We start from the raw sequence: 22,437 nt of genomic DNA, 5'->3' as shown, positions 1-22,437 counted from the left end.
AAAAGGTCTGTGTTTTGTGTACCATGCATATTTTTCAGTTGCTCAAATACATTTACAACCGGTTTTAATGATTGAAAAAATGCTTCACAAAGAGTGGTGGACCACGAAAATTCTCCTTGTCATAAGTCACACTAGAAAGCATTAAAGTTAAGGTCATATAAAGGAACAGGCAAAGTTCAAGTCTTGCTGATCAGTTAAATAATGAAACTAAAAACTAGAGGAATGTTCTTAAGTTCTGATGTTTGTGATACATTCGATTTGGATATCACAAAATGCCGTGGTGTCATATGACAATGCCAGCAATATGGCAGGGACTCAGGTGTTCAAACCAGAATCCAAAAACTATGTCCTTAGGCTGAGTATGTCCCACGTGCCGTTCATTCCTTAAACCTGGTAGGATCTGTGGCCGTTAGTTCATATGTGGTTGCTGTTCCTTTTTTGGTCTACTTCAAGAACTGTACATTTTTTTCACAAGTTCAACACATCGATGGGAGCTTTATTTGAACCAAAATGCTCTGTGGTACTTCAAAGCCTACCTAAAACACCTTGGTTAGCGAGAAACGATGCTTGTCGAGCTCTGAAAGAAAATTGGCCGGTAATTACAGAATCTTTAAAACTAATGGAGAATGACAGGAACGAAAAACCTTCATGCCGTAGTTATGCATCTGCTCTAAGATTAAACCTTGAATCACTAAAGACAGTATTTTGGAGTACCGTTTTAGAACGATTACAAAAAGTCAGTACTAATTAAGCTTCAGTATGAAACTACAACTTTAAGTAAAGTAAAAGAATATTACCAGTCGTTGGCTGGTTTTTTGGTAGAGCTTGGTAAAGCCAAAAGTTGGCTGGTGATAAGGGGGTTGGGAGGAGGGGGAGATCAAGACGTAGGGCGCCAGAAATATTAATGCCTAGGTTCAACATGTAAATCCGGCCCGCAAATGAGGACAATTGAGCACAATAATGAACGACTTTAGTGACGGTTGGCGATAAAAATTGTTATCTATTAGTGTAAAATAAATTGTAGTGTACCTATTAACTAAATTAAAAAACAATATTAGATAGATAGATAGATTTATAATTTTTTCTACAACCGTGTTAAAAATGCAATTTTTAGCACTCCATACGAGCGTTAAAAATGGTACTTTAAGGCACTAGTGCTTTAAAAAAATTTAAGGCACTGCAGTTCTTATTGACCGTATCCGCTCCGAGCTTCGCTGGTATCGCCACCTACCTACAGGATTACTAGTATAACTTTTACCGGAAATTTTCTGGAAAGAAAAAAGTGTTGCCTATACTCTGTGAGTTTCGCTGGTATGGCTGCTATCGCCATCTAACGGTTGACTAGTGTTCCTATTTCGGCCGGAATTTTAAAGAGGACAGTAGAAAAGCAAATAACAGTTGTTTCAAACCTATTATTTAATTCTTATCGTGTAATATTTACAACGTAAAGAAGTAATTGGATTGTAATCGATAATTAATAGCAGTAAGTACAGAATTTATTATTCATTATGATTATTTTTAAGATTTTGCTTATCGTTTTGACGTTTGTGTTGACAACTAATGTAAGAACAAATTTATACTGCAAAAAAGTATTGGGACCGTGCAAGTTCGGAAAAGCGACACCTATTTCTACGCTCTGAACTTTTATTCGCACTTTTAATTATATTGGCCAATCATATGGTCCTGGTTACTGGATAATTGTCAAGGCCATAGTCAAAAAAAAAATAATAAGAAGAAAAAATAAGATTTAGGTTGTGTTATTCAAACGTAAAGAATTGTATGTAGTAAATAAAATTAGTTATTAAAATGCAGTATTGCAAGCAAAATACAATTAATTAAATTTACCTTTATATAATAATTGCATATCATATCAATATTGTGAAGCAATATATAATTTTTCTTCTTAAATGACAATAGGTATGAAATGTACGTCAATTTGACAATTTCAGTTGACAATATGAATTATTTAAGAAAGTTGCAATATTTCTCCGCTATTCGCGCACGACCGTTTCGCGTATCCCTTCCAAGTACTTGCACACCGCGAATAATAATTTAATATAATTATAGTATAATACTGCTTAAATATTAACTTATGAATGACAGTTAACGGCATCCTACGTTTGCTGTGATTGGTCGTTATCTTCACGCATTCAAATTTTATTTCAGGATTGGATTGTAAAATTGTAACCGTCAAAATTCGAGAGTGTGCTAACTGATCCTTTAGCTCAAATTTTTCTACCGTTTTAAAATTAAAATTGTGTTTACTTACTTTTTTCTAATTGTATCAATCCATTTTTGTCGTTGAATCACCTTATGCTTAGCGACAGGAAAGTTGTAGAATAGACAGTTACTATTGTAACGAGTATTTCGACACTCTTTAATACAACAACTTTCGTGAGACATTTAAAAGCTATAATATGCAACTCTTAATGCAGAACGTCAAAAAGCAAATTTCCAGTAAAGGTTTACAAACTTGTCACTACTGGCGCTCGCGAATTTTTAATTATCCCCTCTACCTACGAGCTCACAGCGTATATGCAATTTTGATGTAATGTCAAAAAAATAAAAAATTGAAATGTCAGAAGTTCAAGTAAATTTTTTGTAGATATTGTCCTGTAATTACGTTTGTAGAAAAAATATTGTATGATATGCGTGTTAAAAAGTACATTTTTAAGGCACTCATGTGAATTGCAGAACTCTCTATCGCTCATTCTGCAAACTTTCACATGCGTGCCTTAAACGTGTACTTTTAACACTTATATCATAAATAACTATTAAAACGCTGTGTAATTATCGGGGACCAGATTTTTTTGCTGGAATGTGTATATCCAGCAGGATAAAAAGTAATGGCGACTTTAAGTTAATAAAATTTTTCTTTACAAAGAAATTAAACAAATATATCGATAGCTTAATACGAAAGCATTGTAAGAGTTCCTTACATTATATTATGATTATCGCAGATGCAAATATTTGAATTTTTGATAGTTTCTAGTTAATGAAAAAAAGATAAAAACAAATCAGTAGCTAGCATCAAATTTTAATGAATGCATACAGATGAAACATAATTTGAGTCTTCTTTAACCCATAAGATGTCTTAGTGGTCAAACTTAGTGGTTACTTTGTCAAAAACCCGTGCAAATGATTTATATTCAACTTTTAACGACTTCGAAATCAAGTGACAAATTGATTGTTTTCCTTTAGTTATCGTCCATCTTTGAAATTTTGAGCGCCCTCTGTCGGAATTTAATTTTGCGAATAGAAAAACGATCATTGGAAAGACCACGAAAATGATGGAACTACAACTTATTCGAGGCACATTGAAAAAACAGAGTCATATATACACAAAAAGAAGAAAATATTTACAGATATCTAAACAATACTGCTTAATATAATTAGTTGCACAATCATTATCACTCAAATTTCCAGATAACGCCAGATCTAGCTGATTCTATACCTCTTCAAGCAATGGCTGCTTCCTTAGAGTAGACGTTGTGTGGGGCAGTTGTTTACGTGTTAATAGAAGCAAAGAATGGTGGAGATAGATAGCCTTACATTGCTCAAAAAAGGATATCCCATTTTATTAACCCCTAAACTGCACAAGTACTTGGGACCCTTTGATTTTTTTGAGGTGTTTAGCTGATGTTGGCTCTTGCCTACCAAATTCTAGGGGGATTGTTTCTAAATAATTAAAGTATTCTTCAGAAAGTTCGTTGCCTACTAAGTTTAGAAGTAGTAACTGGTATGAATGGAACGTAACAACTTTATAAAAACTGACTTCATTTAAGAAAAAAAAACCAAAAGTGCATGCAAAAGCTGCACTCTTTACCTTTCAAAGGAATTTTAATTTTTGTCTGTAGGATACTATCATACATAGCTATTCGAATTTGTACTGTTGAGTTGATACAATTGTTATTTAAAAGAAACTCGAAGGTCACTACAAGGGTTACTTCTGAAAGAACAGTTCATTCCACACAAAAAGTGCTACCGAACATTTTTGTTAAAATTATCTTAGCTTCCTTATTTGTTTGTAGCTTAATACCTTGTTTTTTAAATAGGAGAAGTAATTCAAATTTACCGCGCCGTAATGCTTATTAATGCTAAATTTTGACACTATTGTCATGTAAAATTCATAGGTTAATTAAATTATATCGACGGTTTTTTGTGCATTCTGTGTTATTCCTTTAATTTTTAGATTTTAGTTTGCATTTATATAAAAGAACTGCTGTTTTTAGAACCCTTTAGCGACGTATTAGTGTACCTAATAGATGAAGACGATGAATCTGGTGGTTTTTCTAGTGACATTATTGGGTGTGAATCTGTATTTTCAATTTACTTCTCCTATTTAAAAAACGAGGTATAGAAGAATCATCGATTTTTGATAAATCGATGTTTTTCGTCACCCTCTATAAGGGGAATTGTAGGGTGAAGACCGGTGCTAAAAGTAGCAAACTTTCCTTCAACCTTTTCGGGATTCCAAAATTTGCTGATATTCTCAGCAAAATTCAACTTATTCGTATGAATGTTAGAAATAATATCGCTGACAACTGGACTACGAATCAATCCGTATAAATGAATTTAATTATCTGTATTGTTGGTTGCCTAACTAATAGATTGGAACAACTTTAAGCACTAATTGAATCAAAAGAGATATTTTTAATAAAATTAAAGCGTGATATATATAAACTTCAGGATGTAATTTTAATAAAATATTTTGAAATATCTACGGAAACTAGAAATTTGTAAAAAAAATAAGGCAATCGCATAAGAGAAAAACAATAACAAAAAAGAAAAGTAGATTAGGACTACAAGAGAATAAAATGAAACAATAACAACTAGGTGTAATAAACAAATTTAAAATTTATTACATTAATTATTAGTTATAGAATTAATAGAGGGTCAATCAAAATTGAATAACTAATTATTGTAATCTCTCAAGATCAAAAAAAATTGGTGACTACCTTATTGTTCTGAAGCTATTTTCTTGTGAATGCAATTTACTATTTTTGTGTAATAAACCACAATTTTACTAATAATAAGTTTAAAGAACGATTTCCCAAGTGCAAATCGAAACGTCAAAATAAACTTATCTATTAATAATTAAAGTAAAATTGTAGTGATTAGTTTAAAAATTGTATTATGAATTACATAGTAGATCCACGAGTGAACAATAATAATGAAAATAGTAATTGTAGTACAAAAAAGGGATACTATTAAAGATTACAGGAGGATTATAGGATGTGTGCGACATGGATATGTTCTCTCCCCTTTCCTTTTCAATATTTACTCTGAACACATTTTAAAAAAAGCACTGGATGAAGCAAACGAAGACATAAGAATCAATGGAGAATTGCCAAATAATCATAGGCGTAACCAGGATGATCCTAAGGGGGGGGTTACAACTACCTGAAAGGGGGGGGTTACAACTACTGGAAGGTCTCTGAGGGCTATGGTGTTAAGCGTATAGAGCTCAAAGTACATCCCAATGGGGGGGGGGGGTTACAACCCCCAAAACCCCCCTGGTTACGCCTATGCAAATAATACCCGATATGTGGACGATACAGTTGTAGGTACCTACTTGCCAGCAGTATCAATGAACTTCAGCATCTTATGGACAAGGTACAAAGAGCGAGTGAAGAAAGAGGACTTAACCTCAACATAAATAAAACAAAATGGATGCAGGTCAGCAAAACTCAAAAATTTGCCAGACAATTGAAAATAAAATACCGATTAATTTAACACGTTGACTCGTATATTATACCTTGGGACAGTCGTCAACTCGAAATGGGATCAAACAACCGAAACACAAACTAGAGTTGAAAAGGCCAGAGAAAACATGAGAAATATATTCGCCCATTGGGACATATATCTCTCCCACTAATAATACGGCTGCTAAAATGTTATGTATTTCAGAGGCTATGCAGAGGCCTGGACATTAACGGAAATATTATTGAAGAAGCTGGAGGCATTAGAAATGTGAGTGTACCGACGCATCCTCAAAATATCCTGGATGACTCACGTCACCAACATAGAGGTATTGCGCCGAACTGAAAAACAAAAAAAAATCTCTTTCACAATTAAGAAACGGAAACTTGAATATCTCGGTGATATTATGAGACATGATAAATATCGTATACTCCAACTGATAATACAGAAACTTTAAAAAGGGGTAAACCCTGTAGTTGGCTGTATTCCGTCAATATAACAACGTGGAATGAAGTAAACACACATTATGTTGTATGTAGGCATATGAATTTATTAAAAATTCTTAAAATATATCCACAAGGGAGTGGAAGTACAAAACGTTTTCGGTCAAACTGACCATCATCAGTGTAAACCTGGAAATAAGTGAACCACTAAGATTAAAAAGCAAAAGGGTGAAATTTTGACAGTTGAAAAAATAAGAAAATGTGGTTACTTACGTCCAGTGTACAAGTAATTGTAACTAGCCACTTCAATAGGTGTAAAAACCTCTAAATTACATTATTGTTACATTCCATATTAAGAAGTAGTCGACATAAAGTCAATGTTTTAAGATTTTGAAGATCACATGTGAATGTATTTCATCATTGCTCGAAAATTGCACAAGTTACTTGTGTACTAGTGAGAGGTTAACGACCAACTGAATATTAGACAGTTTGGTGTCAGAAATGTATGACAAGATGTCAAAGAAAGTTAGGTGGATTTTTCATCTGTCGTCCGAAAAAATTTGTTTTAACAAAGAGAATTAGAATTTAATTTTAAATTGGTTTATTGAAATATGTAGGTATTAATAAAGTTTATTGTAAATAATTATTTACAAATTACAACTCACAATAAACTTTTTTAATACCTGCATATTTCAATATACCAATTTAAAATGAAATTCTAATTCTCTTTGTTAAAAATTTTTCGGATGACAGATGAAAAATCCACCTAACTTCCTTTGACATCTTGTCATACATTTCTGACACCAAACTGTCTAATATTCAGTTGGTCGTTAACCTCTCACTACAACACAATTACCTTGTGCAATTTTCGAGCAAGGATGAAATACATTCACATGTGATTTTTAAAATCTTAAGACATCGACTTTATGTCGACTACTTTTTAATATAGAATGTAACAATAATGTAATTTAGAGGTTTTTACACCTATTGAAGTGGCTAGTTACAATTACTTGTACACTGGACGTAAGTAAACACACTTTCTTATTTTTTCAACTGTCAAAATTTCACACTTTTGTTTTTTAATATTAGTGTTTCACTTATTTCCAGGTTTACACTGATGATGGTCAGTTTGACCGAAAACGTTTTGTACTTCCACTCCCTTGTGGATAAATTTTAAGAATTTTTAATAAATTCATATGCCTACGTACAACAGAAGTGTTTACTTCATTCCACGTTGTGATAATACAGGGTAAAATAGATAGCAAATGCGAACCTGGAAGAAGAAAAGGACCCTCCTGGCTTCAAAGCTTAGGCCAATGGTTTGGACTAACATCGATCGAGTTATTCAGAAACGCCGCAAACAAAATTCAAATTGCTATGATGATAGCCAACGTCCGGAACGGACAAGGCACATAAAAAAGAAGAAGACAGGAGGTTGTATCAAATTGGAGAATATACAAAATATAGAAAACAAGACCAATAGTAAAAATAATAAACTATAAAAAGATGGTTTTTATATACCTACATTTTTTGTGGCTGCCTATAACCCATTGGACCATAGTTTCCTTGAGCACTTCCATGAGCTACATCTACCTCGTTTTCATATCCATACATCTTATCCAGAAAAGGGCTCCATATCTGCGTAGACCCGCCTAATATATCATCAATATTCGTATGCTTTGAAATGAAGAGTTGTGATTTTTGATTAATATTGGAGTAGCTTCCAGGGACGTTATCGTACGGACTGTGCCTCCCTGCTTCTTCTTCTTTAGGCATTTCCAATCCTTCTGGACTAGCTCTGTCTCCTAAAGGAGGCTCATCTTCATTTTGATTGCCATCTTGGGTTCCATCCAACCACCAAGGTTTTTCTTCGAAATCCTGATGCCTAATAGCAAATTTGGGCTGAATTTTTTTTACATCTTCCTGAGCTTGCACCATCTCCGGTATATTCTCAGAACTGTTTATCCACCACGCCCTCTCCCCCGAATCGATATGCCTTAATTTATGTTGCTCTAGATACTCCGGATTCATTGCGGTCATAGGATTACAAGGCTTTTGATTTTGTTTACCACTGGATTCTGTATTAGTTTTATCACTGTTTGAAAGCCACCAAGAGCTATCGTCTGAATCATTTTTGCGAATCTTGTAGATAACTCTTCCATCCTGAGTAGTGCCATCCTCTTTCACCCAATTCGGATAAGTTTCAACACCTTCTGGTATTTCTGCACTTTCATCTAACCACCATGGTAACTCACCTGAAGAATTGTGTTTAATTGAACGTATTGAAGACTCAGACGGTGGACATAGCTTATTTTCTTCCAAAGAGTTGTTACTTAGATTGCATGTTTCACTTAAACCCTCACTGTTTGGATCTCTCGTTTGCAAACCCGAACCTTCAGTATTTTCCTCACTATTGTTTTGTAACCACCACGGATTTTCACCAGATTCAACTCTGTGAATAATAATCTTCGCAGGTATAGGCTCGATGGCTCTACTTATGTTTGCACTTAATATATTTTTATCCTGACCACTGTCGTTGTTACTCTCAGAGCTGGGATCCAACCAACCAGCTTTTTCTCCAGAACTGGACTGTTTAACTTTAAATAGATTAGTAACTGGGCCCAAGGCTCGCATAAGGAACGATTTAGCTTCAGCTTCACCTTTATTTCTAGGACTTTGCGGAGGTTTTGGACATTTTTCTGATAGTTCGTCAGCCGAAGAAACATTCACTGACGTCCTAGACGATCCAGCGCTGTGGAGTTTCTTCTTTTCTTTTTTACTCTTTACGTCGTCTTCACTTCCACTGGTAGTTGCGCTGATACTAGCTTCTGAGCTGGGTGATCTTCTACTGATACCTGATTTGTCGTCAGCTTTTGATATTTTTGAATGGTATGATTTACAAGTGGCTAAATTTTCTGAAACATCTGTAGCGTCAGGATCGCCAGCATCTGAGTCTGCTGAACTTGCTGAATGGCTACGCCTACCGAGTTTTTTACTTGATTTTCCATCTGGATTCATATTAAGAACTGATTTTCTGAAGTCTTTGTTAGCAGGATTTAAGGAATGTAAAGAGTTAGTCTTTGTTTCGACTTTTGGAATTTGCGGTGGAAGTTGTTTCTTGTCATTGCTTTGTTTTGAAGGCAACTTAGATTTAGGCGGTGATTTGGTTTCTTTAGGTTTATCGTGCTTAACACAAGAATGATAAATGCTTTTGGTAGAGCCTTCTCTAGATATACTCTTAGGACTTTCACTGGACTCATCAGTCTTATTCGAATTATCAGATTTACTAGAAGCCTTTTGCTTTGATGTAGGACTCGAAAACTTCATGTCCAAAAACGAAGACCAAGGCGTAGAAGATATTCTAGAAGCTCCAACAAACCTGGACATTTTTGTTGAATCATCCATTCTATCTGACTGTATTTCCTTATCAACCATCGTGTGAACTGGTCTTTTTGGCCTAGTTACTTGTTTTTCAACCGTTTTAGCTATATCTACTCTTCGGCTGCGTAAGAAGCTGTTAGGTTGGGACATCTGAGTTGGAGATGTTCCTCTTGTAACAACAGTAACAGTAACCATCTCGATATCTTTCTTTGGCGACTCTGTTCTAACAGGAATTGTAGTTTTGTTTAGTTCTATTTTGGGTTTAATATCTTCTGGTGTTACGGAAGAACATCTGCTTGGTGATCTACTCATTCTTCCTTGTTCCTGCTGAGCATGTAAAACGTTTAGAATCTCCCTATTTTTTCTGCTCGTCTCACTGGTTCTTGCAGATGATGGTCTTGAATACGCCGTATAACTTTTTTCAACTGTGTTTTTGGGTAGAAACCTACTGTTAATATATTTTTGCGAACCTGACGAAGATAGATCTTCTCGGGAAGATGCTCGACTGCCTATCTTATATCTAGATGAAATTGGTTCGTCTTTAGACATAGATGATCTTCCTGAGTATTTAGGCACTTCGTCTTTTGTAATGGATGTTCGGCCAACATATCTACTAGGTGCATCTTCTTTTGTAGTAGAACTCCTTCCAACATATTTTGGAATGGTAGTGGTAGAACCAATCGATTCAGTTCTTTCTCTACTTGCAGACCTTTGATAAGGTCTAGGGTACAATTTGTTGTAATTGTAATTTGATGACGACGAAGAACTTTTCTCGGATTTTTCTACTGGGCTTGGATCACGTGATCGAGATCCTGTTCTTGCTAACGGCCTATACGTCACAGGTGGATGGCTGGTGTCTTTCTTGTCCAACAATGGCTTAATTCTGGTTTCTGTTCTTCCTGTATAACCTAAAAATTAAAATTACATATAATTAAAATGATAATTCTTTTTAATATAGTGTTTTTTATTTAAAAACTTTCACCTTTTGGTGAATCTATAATAATTTCTCTAATGTCATGTAAATAGTGCCAGTAAAAACCAATTTAACACTTATGTAAAAAAATCGATGCTTATCAAGAAGGCAGTTACAAAAGTCACAACAAAACTTTGTAGACGTTATTTTACTTTATCGTGTCAGAACTTCTTGTCATTCATATAATTTCGGCCCAGTATCAGGCTATATCGGTTCCATCTTGGCGAGAGACAAATCTTTGAGGGTACACCCATGATAACAGTTTGTAGATGTTAGAAGATATTGTGGATTTTGTATATGTCTACAGTCACAGTTTTGATCTCTTTCTCTCTCTCTCTCTCTTTCTCTCTCTCTCTCTCTCTCTCTCTCTCTTTATCTCACTCTCTCTACTATGACGCTAAGACCTAAGTCGGGCCCTGGCCTGTCCCAGCATCCGCCTCCAATTATCGCTCTTCCTGGCTGCTCTCCTCCAGTTATCCGCCCTCAATATCTCTTGAGCATCAGTTCTTACTTAGTCTATCCACCTCTTCCTTGATCTTCCTACTAGCCGACGTCCCATCCACAGTTTACATCATCTTAGTCTATTTTCTCTCATTTTGCCACGTTTGATTTTACTGGAGCGCGCCCTTCTTTCTTATCCTATTCATAGTTTTCCACGTTTTCAAGTCTAAAGATTGGCCCTCCATTGAACCTGGGACATTCAATATATTAGAACAATATACACTCAGTAGATTATTCAATGTATATTAATGTAGAATGGGAAGTCAGACAAGGACGTAAACCGTTGCTTATTCTATTTAACATACATGCAGAATACATTACTCCAGAAAAGAGAAGATCATGCTGAAATCAATAAGATCATACCCTTTACAACTGTGTTATCCAAACTTTCTTTTATTACGCGATTGTTCATTTGTCCGATGATGTGCGGGAGAGATGGTCACGGTAGATAGGGGATTATGGCCAAACTTTTTTTTTAGTTTTCTGCTTTTCTTCTCTTCTCTTTTTCTGGCCACCTTTCCAACACATATTATCAAATTAGGCTCAGTTTTCATGAACCCAAAAAAAACTTTGGAGACCCCTTTTGACAAAAATGAATAGTTAGCGACCTATTATATACACTCACCGGCACAAAATTCCGCCACCCAAAATTTTTGATTAAGTTTGATAATCTGTAACTTTATTATTTGAACTCCGATTTTCAAGATTCTTGCATCAGTTTGTAGGTATGTACATGTATTTATGTCGTTTGATATTATTCCGGTTACAAAAATTTTTTGCTTACATGACATTATACGGGGGTGAATGAAAGAGTTGTTTTTCTAATAATTTTAAAAAATTCTGTGGAAAAATTAAAGGGGTTATTTTGTTCCATACTCCTTTTGTATTATCCTGAAGGTATTACTAAGGTTTTGTTTTTTTAATTATCCAAATATCTCTTTTCTTGTAAGAGCTGTAATAAAAACACTGCTTTGAAGGTTTATTTAATTAAAAATATCAAACGCACTAAAATTAACAAAACAAAACAAAATTAACAACAAAACAAAACAATTCAATAGCGGGTACGTCCACCTCTTGCAGCAACGACTGCTCGCAATCTGTTTAGCATTGAATAAAGATATCCTCGCCTAAAGAGTTATCCTTGCCTCTTGAATAGCCCGATATTCCTCTACCAGGGCCATAGCGGTACCAAATTTTCTGGAAGCCTAGGATGACGGCAAATATCTTTTTTTAATTCATCCCATAAATGCTCAATAGGATTGAGATCTGGGGTGCATGCGGGCCATTCTAATCTTATCAATCCAACCTCTATTTTATGAGTCAATCAGTGTTTTTATTTATAAAAATTGTACAGCTCTTACAAGAAAAGAGATATTTGGATAATTCAAAAAACAAAATTTTAGTGATACCTCCGGGATAATATGACAGGACTATGAAACAAAATTATCTCTTCCATTTTTCCACTGAACTTTTTAAAGTTAGGAGAAAATACAACGCTTTCGTTCACCCCTGTATAATTCCATACAAGCAAATTTTTTTTATTACCGGAATAATACCAAATGATATCAATACATGTACCTGCAAACTGGCGCAAGAATCTTAAAAATCAGAGTACAAATAATAGAGTTATAAATTGTCAAACTTAATCAAAAATTTTGGGTGACGGAATTTTGTGCCGGTGAATGTATACTATAGTTAGCGAGTTCAATCGCCATTTAACAACTTTGTCAATTCAAGACAAAGATTTATACACCATCTAAGAATTGGTATAGTTGTTTATTAGAGAAAAATGTTTTTGCTTGTGCCATCTATGAGCCCGTTACACAATTTCGTTCTTAAATTTTACTTTTGTATTTAACCAAGCGAAAGCGCTACATTAGTGCCTATTTGTTTCTGTAATTGTCAATATTCGATTTTACGTCACCGGAAAAACGTGATTAAACAATAAATCGTCGTCGTCACGACAAAACTCACTAAGTCCACTTTTGTCAAAATTGAGTTAAGTGTCCTGATCGATCCACAATATCAATTTTCATAGTCTGGCAGAAATAAGAAAGTCCTAGAAAGTACGTAGAGTTAATTGCATAAGTCACTAAATACTGGATACGGATAAGTCAAAAATTATCATTTTGCTTTCAGGCAGAAGTCACTAAATGTTCGTTTTCTCAGATTTGTTATTTTGGACTTAGTGAGTTTTGCCGTGACGACGACGAAATATTACATTGTCCTACTGTAGTAAAGTGGTGATTAATTGTGATTTTTCAGTATTTATAAACAAGCTTCTATAAAATTTGAAAATGATAAACCCTTTTGATAAGTTGGAATAGATCAGAATATTAATTATAAATTTGATTATTAACTAATTTAACTGTCGACTGCCACGGAAATTGTAAGAAATCTGGTCTAAAATGGCAAATTTATTTAATCACATTATACAGGGTGTCCCGGAAAATAGTGCGTTCCTTTAAGGTATGGAGAGAATACACAATTTGGAACAAAAAAGTCCTATACCATTGTTTTCTAAAGTTAGCCGTTTCCAAAAAAAAGTTAACATTGTTTTCCATATACCTGTATTTTAATGTTTGGAAATTTTAATAAACTGGCAACATCGTACGCACTACGGAATAATAACAGATAATAAGAACTCGTTTGTGATTGTGATTTACAGTATTTAAAATAATCCAACCTAATAGTAGGTAATACTTATGTATTTACTATTTGTTTACTAAAATTATTTTCTTTTGAAATGTATTGAAATACTTATTGCATAATTTTAAACGAATTACACATCTTTTAACATAAAAACACATCTTTTAACTGAACTAGTATTATGTATTTAGTAAGGTTTAAATGGGTTGAATGCTGAGTATTGCTCAGGGCTTTAACTGAATTACAAAGTTTTAATAGTTTACAGTTGAACTTAAATACACCAGATAATGTCTCAGTAATTTGTTTACTTGTGAACTGAAATAACTAAGTTGTACTTACTTGAAAATAATTATTATACCGAATAGATATTTCAAGTAACCTTTCACAAACACCATTCATAGGTAATAACATAATAGGTAATACACTCACTATTCGAAAACATTTTCGGCATTGACACTAAACAGGATTCTTTAAAACTATCTGTTTACTATCTATCTTCTATCTATTTATTTACATGGGACTGTCTATGCTTAAATTTGCGTACCGCACATAGTTGTCAGATTTAAATTTGCCTACCAAAATACATTTTAATTTTTTGGTCAAACGGTTGCATTTAGAAAAAAATGTTATAAGAGTTTTTTGTTCTACATGGTGCCTTCTACCTATACCTTTAAGGAACGCACTATTTTCCGGGACACCCTGTATTACTACAAGATAACTCGTAGTTGAAGTCCTAGAAAAGAACGCAGGTACGAGTTATCTTCTAGGTGGCAGTCAACGTGTTAGTATAATGTATACATAAATTAAATACCTGCAGTAGGAGTAGTATCACGCTGATATGCAGTGGAAAAGGGAGAAGTATATCTTGAACCAACACGGCTTTTGTCATCTTCACTTTTCTTACTATCGGTTCTACCTCTGGCTAAGGACGAATCGAACTAAAAAAGATATAAAAGATAAATATAACATAATAAATAAAACATTAAAAGTAAAAATATACAGTTTGCCCGTCCGTAAAAACATCGTAAACATAGTAAAAACACCATAAAGGTTAGCAATTTGACCTCGGACTTCCGGTTCCAGAGTTGCAAGCGGCAATATTGTTTTAAAGTCGCCGAAATAGTGCAAGCGATATATTATTCCACGCGCCTTAGCAAGACGAGAACAGATATAAGTATACTTCCAGTTTTTATAGAAAAGTTATGACTGGAAGTTTGACGAAAATGATTAAAAAGTGAAAGTGAAATCGTATATCAATCGACGCAAAGTTACATGAAGCATTCAAATATCGACTTCAGGTTCTACTTCTGATCACGTTGGGTGAAAACCTAGGACTTACGAAGTCTAAATTGTTTGTTTTGTCAAAAATGAATAACCATTTTCAATTTCGTTGCAAAACGAAAATACAGCCGAACCATATTCCAGTCCAATCAGAGAGTGCTGCAAGCACCTCTACCGGTTTCGAAACTTATTAGTCTCTCATCAGGAGGCACATATGCTGCTCTCCCTGATCCAACCAAAACAAACCCCAGCGTGCAGTCCCGAATTGCAACGAACGAAATGGCATAGATGCCCTAGCGGCAACTGCTAGCAAAAGACTAAGTTTTCACTCTAATGGCATATAACATATCCCACCAGAATGAAAACAATGGGAACCTTCTCTGGTTACACCTCCGAGGCTTCTACAATTTGCAAGCCATACGGATGTTGAGACTAAGGAAGATGAGGGAATTCTACAATTTACAATTCACGTCACATCTGCTCAGCGCGGTAAAGTTCCAACGAGACTGGTTCCCTTCATACCTTCATTCCCTTCATCATAGAGATGTTGAGACTAAGGAAGATGAGGGAATTCTACAATTTACAATTCACGTCACATCTGCTCAGCGCGGTAAAGTTCCAACGAAACTGGTTCCCTTCATACTCCACACAGAGTAAATGTAAATCAAAAATGAATAACCATTTTCAATTTCGTTGCAAAACGAAAATACAGCCGAACCATATTCCAGTCCAATCAGAGAGTGCTGCAAGCACCTCTACCGGTTTCGAAACTTATTAGTCTCTCATCAGGAGGCACATATGCTGCTCTCCCTGATCCAACCAAAACAAACCCCAGCGTGCAGTCCCGAATTGCATCTATGCCATTTCGTTCGTTGCAATTCGGGACTGCACGCTGGGGTTTGTTTTGGTTGGATCAGGGAGAGCAGCATATGTGCCTCCTGATGAGAGACTAATAAGTTTCGAAACCGGTAGAGGTTCTTGCAGCACTCTCTGATTGGACTGGAATATGGTTCGGCTGTATTTTCGTTTTGCAACGAAATTGAAAATGGTTATTCATTTTTGATTTACATTTACTCTGTGTGGAGTATGAAGGGAACCAGTCTCGTTGGAACTTTACCGCGCTGAGCAGATGTGACGTGAATTGTAAATTGTAGAATTCCCTCATCTTCCTTAGTCTCAACATCCGTATGGCTTGCAAATTGTAGAAGCCTCGGAGGTGTAACCAGAGAAGGTTCCCATTGTTTTCATTCTGGTGGGATATGTTATATGCCATTAAAGTGAAAACTTAGTCTTTTGCTAGCAGTTGCCGCTAGGGCATCTATGCCATTTCGTTCGTTGCAATTCGGGACTGCACGCTGGGGTTTGTTTTGGTTGGATCAGGGAGAGCAGCATATGTGCCTCCTGATGAGAGACTAATAAGTTTCGAAACCGGTAGAGGTGCTTGCAGCACTCTCTGATTGGACTGGAATATGGTTCGGCTGTATTTTCGTTTTGCAACGAAATTGAAAATGGTTATTCATTTTTGATTTACATTTACTCTGTGTGGAGTATGAAGGGAACCAGTCTCGTTGGAACTTTACCGCGCTGAGCAGATGTGACGTGAATTGTAAATTGTAGAATTCCCTCATCTTCCTTAGTCTCAACATCCGTATGGCTTGCAAATTGTAGAAGCCTCGGAGGTGTAACCAGAGAAGGTTCCCATTGTTTTCATTCTGGTGGGATATGTTATATGCCATTAGAGTAAAAACTTAGTCTTTTGCTAGCAGTTGCCGCTAGGGCATCTATGCCATTTCGTTCGTTGCAATTCGGGACTGCACGCTGGGGTTTGTTTTGGTTGGATCAGGGAGAGCAGCATATGTGCCTCCTGATGAGAGACTAATAAGTTTCGAAACCGGTAGAGGTGCTTGCAGCACTCTCTGATTGGACTGGAATATGGTTCGGCTGTATTTTCGTTTTGCAACGAAATTGAAAATGGTTATTCATTTTTGATTTACATTTACTCTGTGTGGAGTATGAAGGGAACCAGTCTCGTTGGAACTTTACCGCGCTGAGCAGATGTGACGTGAATTGTAAATTGTAGAATTCCCTCATCTTCCTTAGTCTCAACATCCGTATGGCTTGCAAAGTGTAGAAGCCTCGGAGGTGTAACCAGAGAAGGTTCCCATTGTTTTCATTCTGGTGGGATATGTTATATGCCATTAGAGTGAAAACTTAGTCTGTTTGTTTTGTCTTTTAACGTAGAATGAGCATTTGTCACGCGTGCCAGCTTGTCGAACAGAGCAGGTACATTTGTAAAGATAACGTAGCAGAGTAAAAATCATTTTTTCTAATACTTGTATAATTTGTGGCAAAATTTTCAATATGGAATTTAACCTGCTGAGGTTTGTTTTTAAACCAGGAGGAGTAATTCAAATTTACCGCGCCATAATGCTTATGTGTAATTGGTCTAACCTCAGGCAAGTTTACTTCACTGTTATAAAATTTTGACGCTTTAATATTTATGAAATTTTGACACTATTGGCATTTCATATGTTAAATAAGTTATATCGGCGATTTTTTATATTTTCTGCGTTATTTCTTTAATTTTCAGATTTTTAGTCTGATTTTATACACTCACCGGCACAAAATTCCGCCACCCAAAATTTTTGATGAAGTTTGACAATCTATAACTTTATTATTTGTACTCCGATTTTCAAGATTCTTGCATCAGTTTGTAGGTACATAATGTATTGATATCGTTTGTTAATATTCTGGTAACAAAAATGTTTGCTTAGATGGCATTATACGGGGGTGAATGGAAACGTTGTTTTTTCTCCTAACTTTAAAAAATTCTGTGGAAAAATTGGAATGCTGATTTTATTTCATACTCTTTTTGTATTATCCTAGAGGTATCACTAAGGTTTCGTTTTTGAATTATGTGAATATCTTTTTTTCTTGTAAGGGCTGCAAATAAAAACACTGCTTTGAAGGTTTATTTAATTAAGAATATCAGACGCACTAAAATTAACAAAACAAAACAAATTTAACAACAAAACAAAACAATTCAATAACGGGTACGTCCACCTCTTGCATCAATGACTGTTTGCAATCTGTTTAGCATCGAATAAATATGTGTTATCCTTGCCTGGGGCACAGTATATAGAGGTCCCCTCTGTATACTGTGCCTGGGGATTAGCCCGATATTCCTCTACCAGGGCCATAACTGTACCAAATTTTCTGGCGGCCTAGGATGATGGCGAATAGCTTTATTTAATCCATCCCATAAATGCTCAATAGGTTTGAGATCTGGGCTGCATGCGGGCCATTCTAATCTTATCAATCCAACCTCTATTCTATAAGTCAATCTGTGTTTTTTTACAAAAAATGGTACAGCTCTTACAAGAAAAGAGATATTCAGATAATTCAGAAAACAAAATTTTTGTGATATATCCGGGATAATATGACAGGACTATGAAACAAATCAGCTATTTCATTTTTCCACAGATTTTTTTAAAGTTAGGAGAAAATACGCTTCCAATCACCCCTGTATAATGCCATGCAATAAAATTTCTTTGTTACCGGAATAATACCAAATGATATCAATACATGTACCTACAAACTTATGTAAAAATCTTGAAAATCGGAACCCAAATATTAAAATTATAAATTGTCAAACTTAATCAAAAATTTTGGTTGGCGGAATTTTGTGCCGGTGAGCGTATATAAAAGAATTGTTTTTAGAACTATTTAGGGACGTATTAGTATAATAATATTTATATATGAAATATACAAAATCAGCACCTATAATTAGACGATTACACCAAAAATTTAAAGAGAACTAAGTTTGCCGGTTAGATACTTTTGTAGAAAGAAGCAGCACAGAAAGAAGAAAAAGCCAAGAAGATGCCCTGGATGACAGACACAACAAGCTGCAACTTTTTGAATAACGAAGAAGAATAAAATATCTCATACATTATAACGACATTTTAGAAAAAGAAATAAGAGCACGCAGGAAAGACAAAAATAAACATACATATAAATGAAGGATTCGGAGATCTGGAAAATCATGTAATTACAACAAAGTCAGATACTTAGCTAGATAATTTAAACCAATCACACAAGCAAGAATGGATGAAAATCAGCCAATTATAAAAGACGAAAAACCGGTTACGGAGGTATGAGAAAATACTGTCAAATACTGTATGCCGATGATCCTCAGGATACAAATCAAGAAGAGTTCATCCAGAGAGAAAACCCAACATTTTAAAGTCAAAGGTAAAAAAGCAATTAAAATGCTAAATAATCGAAAACATTTTATCACATTTATACATATTAACATCATTAGCAGTGGACGATAATGACTAGATGATGATACATCTCATCATTTCCATCTTGCTCACAGTTTTTGATTGTTGTTCTCAAGATTTATTTATTTCCGCAACCTTTCTATATACATACTTTGGACAAATCGCAAAAAGTTCAGAACAACGTTTGTTGGAATAGCATAAATCCCAAGGATAGAGATGCATCAAGTCAAACTAGTTTGATTTTACTCAACAAACTTGACTTGACTTGAAAATCAAACTTTTTGTATAAAAAAGTTTGACTTGACTTGATTTCGATATCTTTAGGTTTGACTTGAATTCAAACATGTTCAAACAGTTTGAAAAGTTTGAATATTACGCAACGTGTTTATTTGTTCAGTGGCGGATCAACGGGGGGAGGGGGAGTAAAGGGTGGGGGAGGGGTAGGGGAAATCCCCTCCTCCCAACAAGGTCCAGAAATTTTTTTTTGACAAATTTCAATAAACATAGAAATGTATTGGCTGATATGATATTTAAACCGCAAACAGACAAATAAAACCCAATAAACGCGCCAGTTAGGATAATAATTATTAAGAAAGCTTATATAGCGTCTTATGGTATGATACAATTGATCCAAATAATGGCATAAACCAGACATCCAAAGTGAAAGTTATCATCCAACACCAAATTGTTCTATATGGTCCACATAATGTTCAGAAAAAAGTCACACCATTTTGAGCGTCGGGTTTGAAGGGAAGAGGGGGGAGAAATCGGTAAATTCGTAGTTTTTTACGTTTTTCGTCAATATTTTTAAAACTATGAGGTTTAGCATGAACAACCTTTTATACAAAAATGTTCTACATTCAATTAGAAATAAAAAAGGTCCAATGCATAATCCTTCTAAAATGAACGGTTCCAAAGTTACGGAGGTAGTATAGTATAACTGATCAAAAAACGGCCTAACCCAAACATCCAAAGTAAGAGTCTTCCTCCAACACCAAATTGTTTTATATGGTCCACATATTGATTAGTAAAAAGTTACAAAATTTTGAGCGTCCGGTTTGGAGGGGAGATTGAGGAGAAATCGGTAAATTAGTAGTTTTTTTACGTTTTTCGTCAATATTTCTAAAACTATACTTTAGCGTAAACAATGTTCTATACAAAATTATTCTACATACAATTTAAAACAAAAAAATCCTATATATAATTGTTATAAAATCAACGCTTCCAGAGTTACGGAGAGTGAAAAGGGGAGGTTTCGATATTTTTTATATTTTTTGGGCAATTGATGATGATTTTGGGTGGTGAGGTTGACGTATCTTCAAGGGCTTATCACTAACATGCCACTGAAATAGCAAATTTCATTTACAACACACAATCCTGTTCAAGAAAATTTCTTTCATCAGTAATAATATTATAAATTGCCCAAAAAATATAAAAAGTATCGAAAACTTCCACTTTTCACCCTCCGTAACTCTGGAACCGTTGATTTTATAACAAATATGTATAGGACCTTTTTTGTTTTAAATTTTATGTAGAATCCTTTAGAAACCGCATAGGTTTAGAAATATTGACGAAAAACGTAAAAAACTCCGAATTTACCGATTTCTTCCCCCTCCCCCCAAACCCGACGCTAAAAATGGTGTGACTTTTTTCTTAACATTATGTGGACCATATAGAACAATTTGGTGTTGGAGGATAACTTTCAGGGCATTTTAATGAGTGGAACATGAAGAACATGTCAAATGACAGTTAGTTGGTTAGTAATAGCAGTCTGATTTTTGCATGAGAGTTTAATGAAAGGGTAACAAATCAATTGGATGTTATGTCCCAGTAGCGTACTCATAGATCGGCGGGCCCTGGTTCCAGTACTGCCATTGGTCGAATTAAGGTTTTATAGATTCTTATCCTTGTATTTCAGTGGACACTTTTAAACCAAAATATATGGGAGAGGGCAAAATAAGCTCTGTTTGCCTGTATTATTCTCCTCCGTATTTCTTTATCTTCTAATCCATCGGCATATATTTCTACTCTCAGGTATTTAAACTTTCCAACCGTGTCAATGTCATCTTCATGTATAATGTTTTGTGGGACTATGTTTCTTCTCGTCTATATCATTATTTTTGTTTTTTCTGAGTTAATTTCCAAAGCTAGCCTTTTCGTTTGCGTTTTTAACTCTGCGTATGTTTCTTATGCTACTGTTGATGTTCTACTCATAATATTAATATCATCGGCATAAGCTGCCAGTTGAACGGTTCTGTTGGTCAGTAGGTTTCCTCGTCCAGTCTGCATTTGCCTAACCGCATACTGAAGTGCCAGGTTAAACAATGTTGGGGCCAGCCCATCTCCTGGCTTCAATCGCTGCGAGATTTTGAAAAAGTCTGTCAGGTGGTTTTGTGCTCATACACATGCCTGAGTTTCATCCATTGTGTCTTTAATGAGCCTAATTAGCTTGTGTGGTATTGCGAATTCAGCCAAAGTACGTATAGTCTCTTCCTTTCGACTAAGTCGTATGCCTGTTTGAAGTCTACAAACACGTTGTGAACATCAATGTCGTGTTCCCATAATTTGCTAAAGACCTGTTTGACTGTAAATATTTGGTCCATTGTCGATCTTCATTGGTCATTGTCGTCCCGTCTGAAGCCCGTCTGAAACTCTCTAATAATATTTTCTGCTAGTGGTTGGAGCCGCTGGTTTATAATATACTTACGTGAGGACTTAATATGCTGTACACCTGTACATAGTATAGAGAAACTCCACTGTAGTTTTTGCACTTCAAACAATTTTTAATTATTGAAATATAAATTTTAATTTATTGCAATATATTAAATATTAAAAATTTTATTAATTAAAAATTGCAATTTTAAAAATTTAAATTTTTGGTGCAACTATATTTCTATTAAATAATTAATAAATTTAAAAAAGATATTATTATTATTACTCTTTATATAAATTTTTGTTATGGGCCCGACAAATAAATAGTGCCTCGGGCCTGATTTAAAGTAAAATAGGCTCTGGAAATAAGGATTCCCAAACAGTAGTATTGGACCAAGATTTTGCGCCTATCCTCTTAAAAGGTTGTCAGACGTACAAGTAGTAGGTGTATCTAGTAGGTGCTTAGATAAAATTCAGGTAAAATTGTTTTAGCTTTTGTGTTAGATACTTGCGAAACAAACACTTCCTTTAATCATACACAAAAACCTTCAAAAGTTGTAGGCATATG

General features: G+C 34.9%; 1 protein-coding gene across 3 annotated transcripts in view; it reads right to left on the bottom strand.

The window, feature by feature from the left end:
* Positions 1 to 22,437, bottom strand: part of LOC114335223 (FH1/FH2 domain-containing protein 3) — an 843,862-nt gene that overhangs the window by 758,608 nt on the left and 62,817 nt on the right. For all 3 annotated transcript variants that reach the window (XM_050661657.1, XM_050661656.1, XM_050661658.1), the window contains exons 3-4: positions 14,462 to 14,588; positions 7,672 to 10,435 (exon numbers count right to left, since the gene is read on the bottom strand). In XM_050661657.1, the coding sequence (XP_050517614.1) occupies positions 7,672 to 10,435; positions 14,462 to 14,588 (2,891 nt within the window). The remainder of the gene's footprint in view (positions 1 to 7,671; positions 10,436 to 14,461; positions 14,589 to 22,437) is intronic.

This window comes from Diabrotica virgifera, chromosome 9 (genome assembly GCF_917563875.1).
Source record: "Diabrotica virgifera virgifera chromosome 9, PGI_DIABVI_V3a".
In the NCBI taxonomy this organism is placed as follows: domain Eukaryota; kingdom Metazoa; phylum Arthropoda; class Insecta; order Coleoptera; family Chrysomelidae; genus Diabrotica; species Diabrotica virgifera.
Note: the sequence above shows the minus strand (reverse complement) of the source record. Positions and strands in the feature narration are given on the sequence as shown.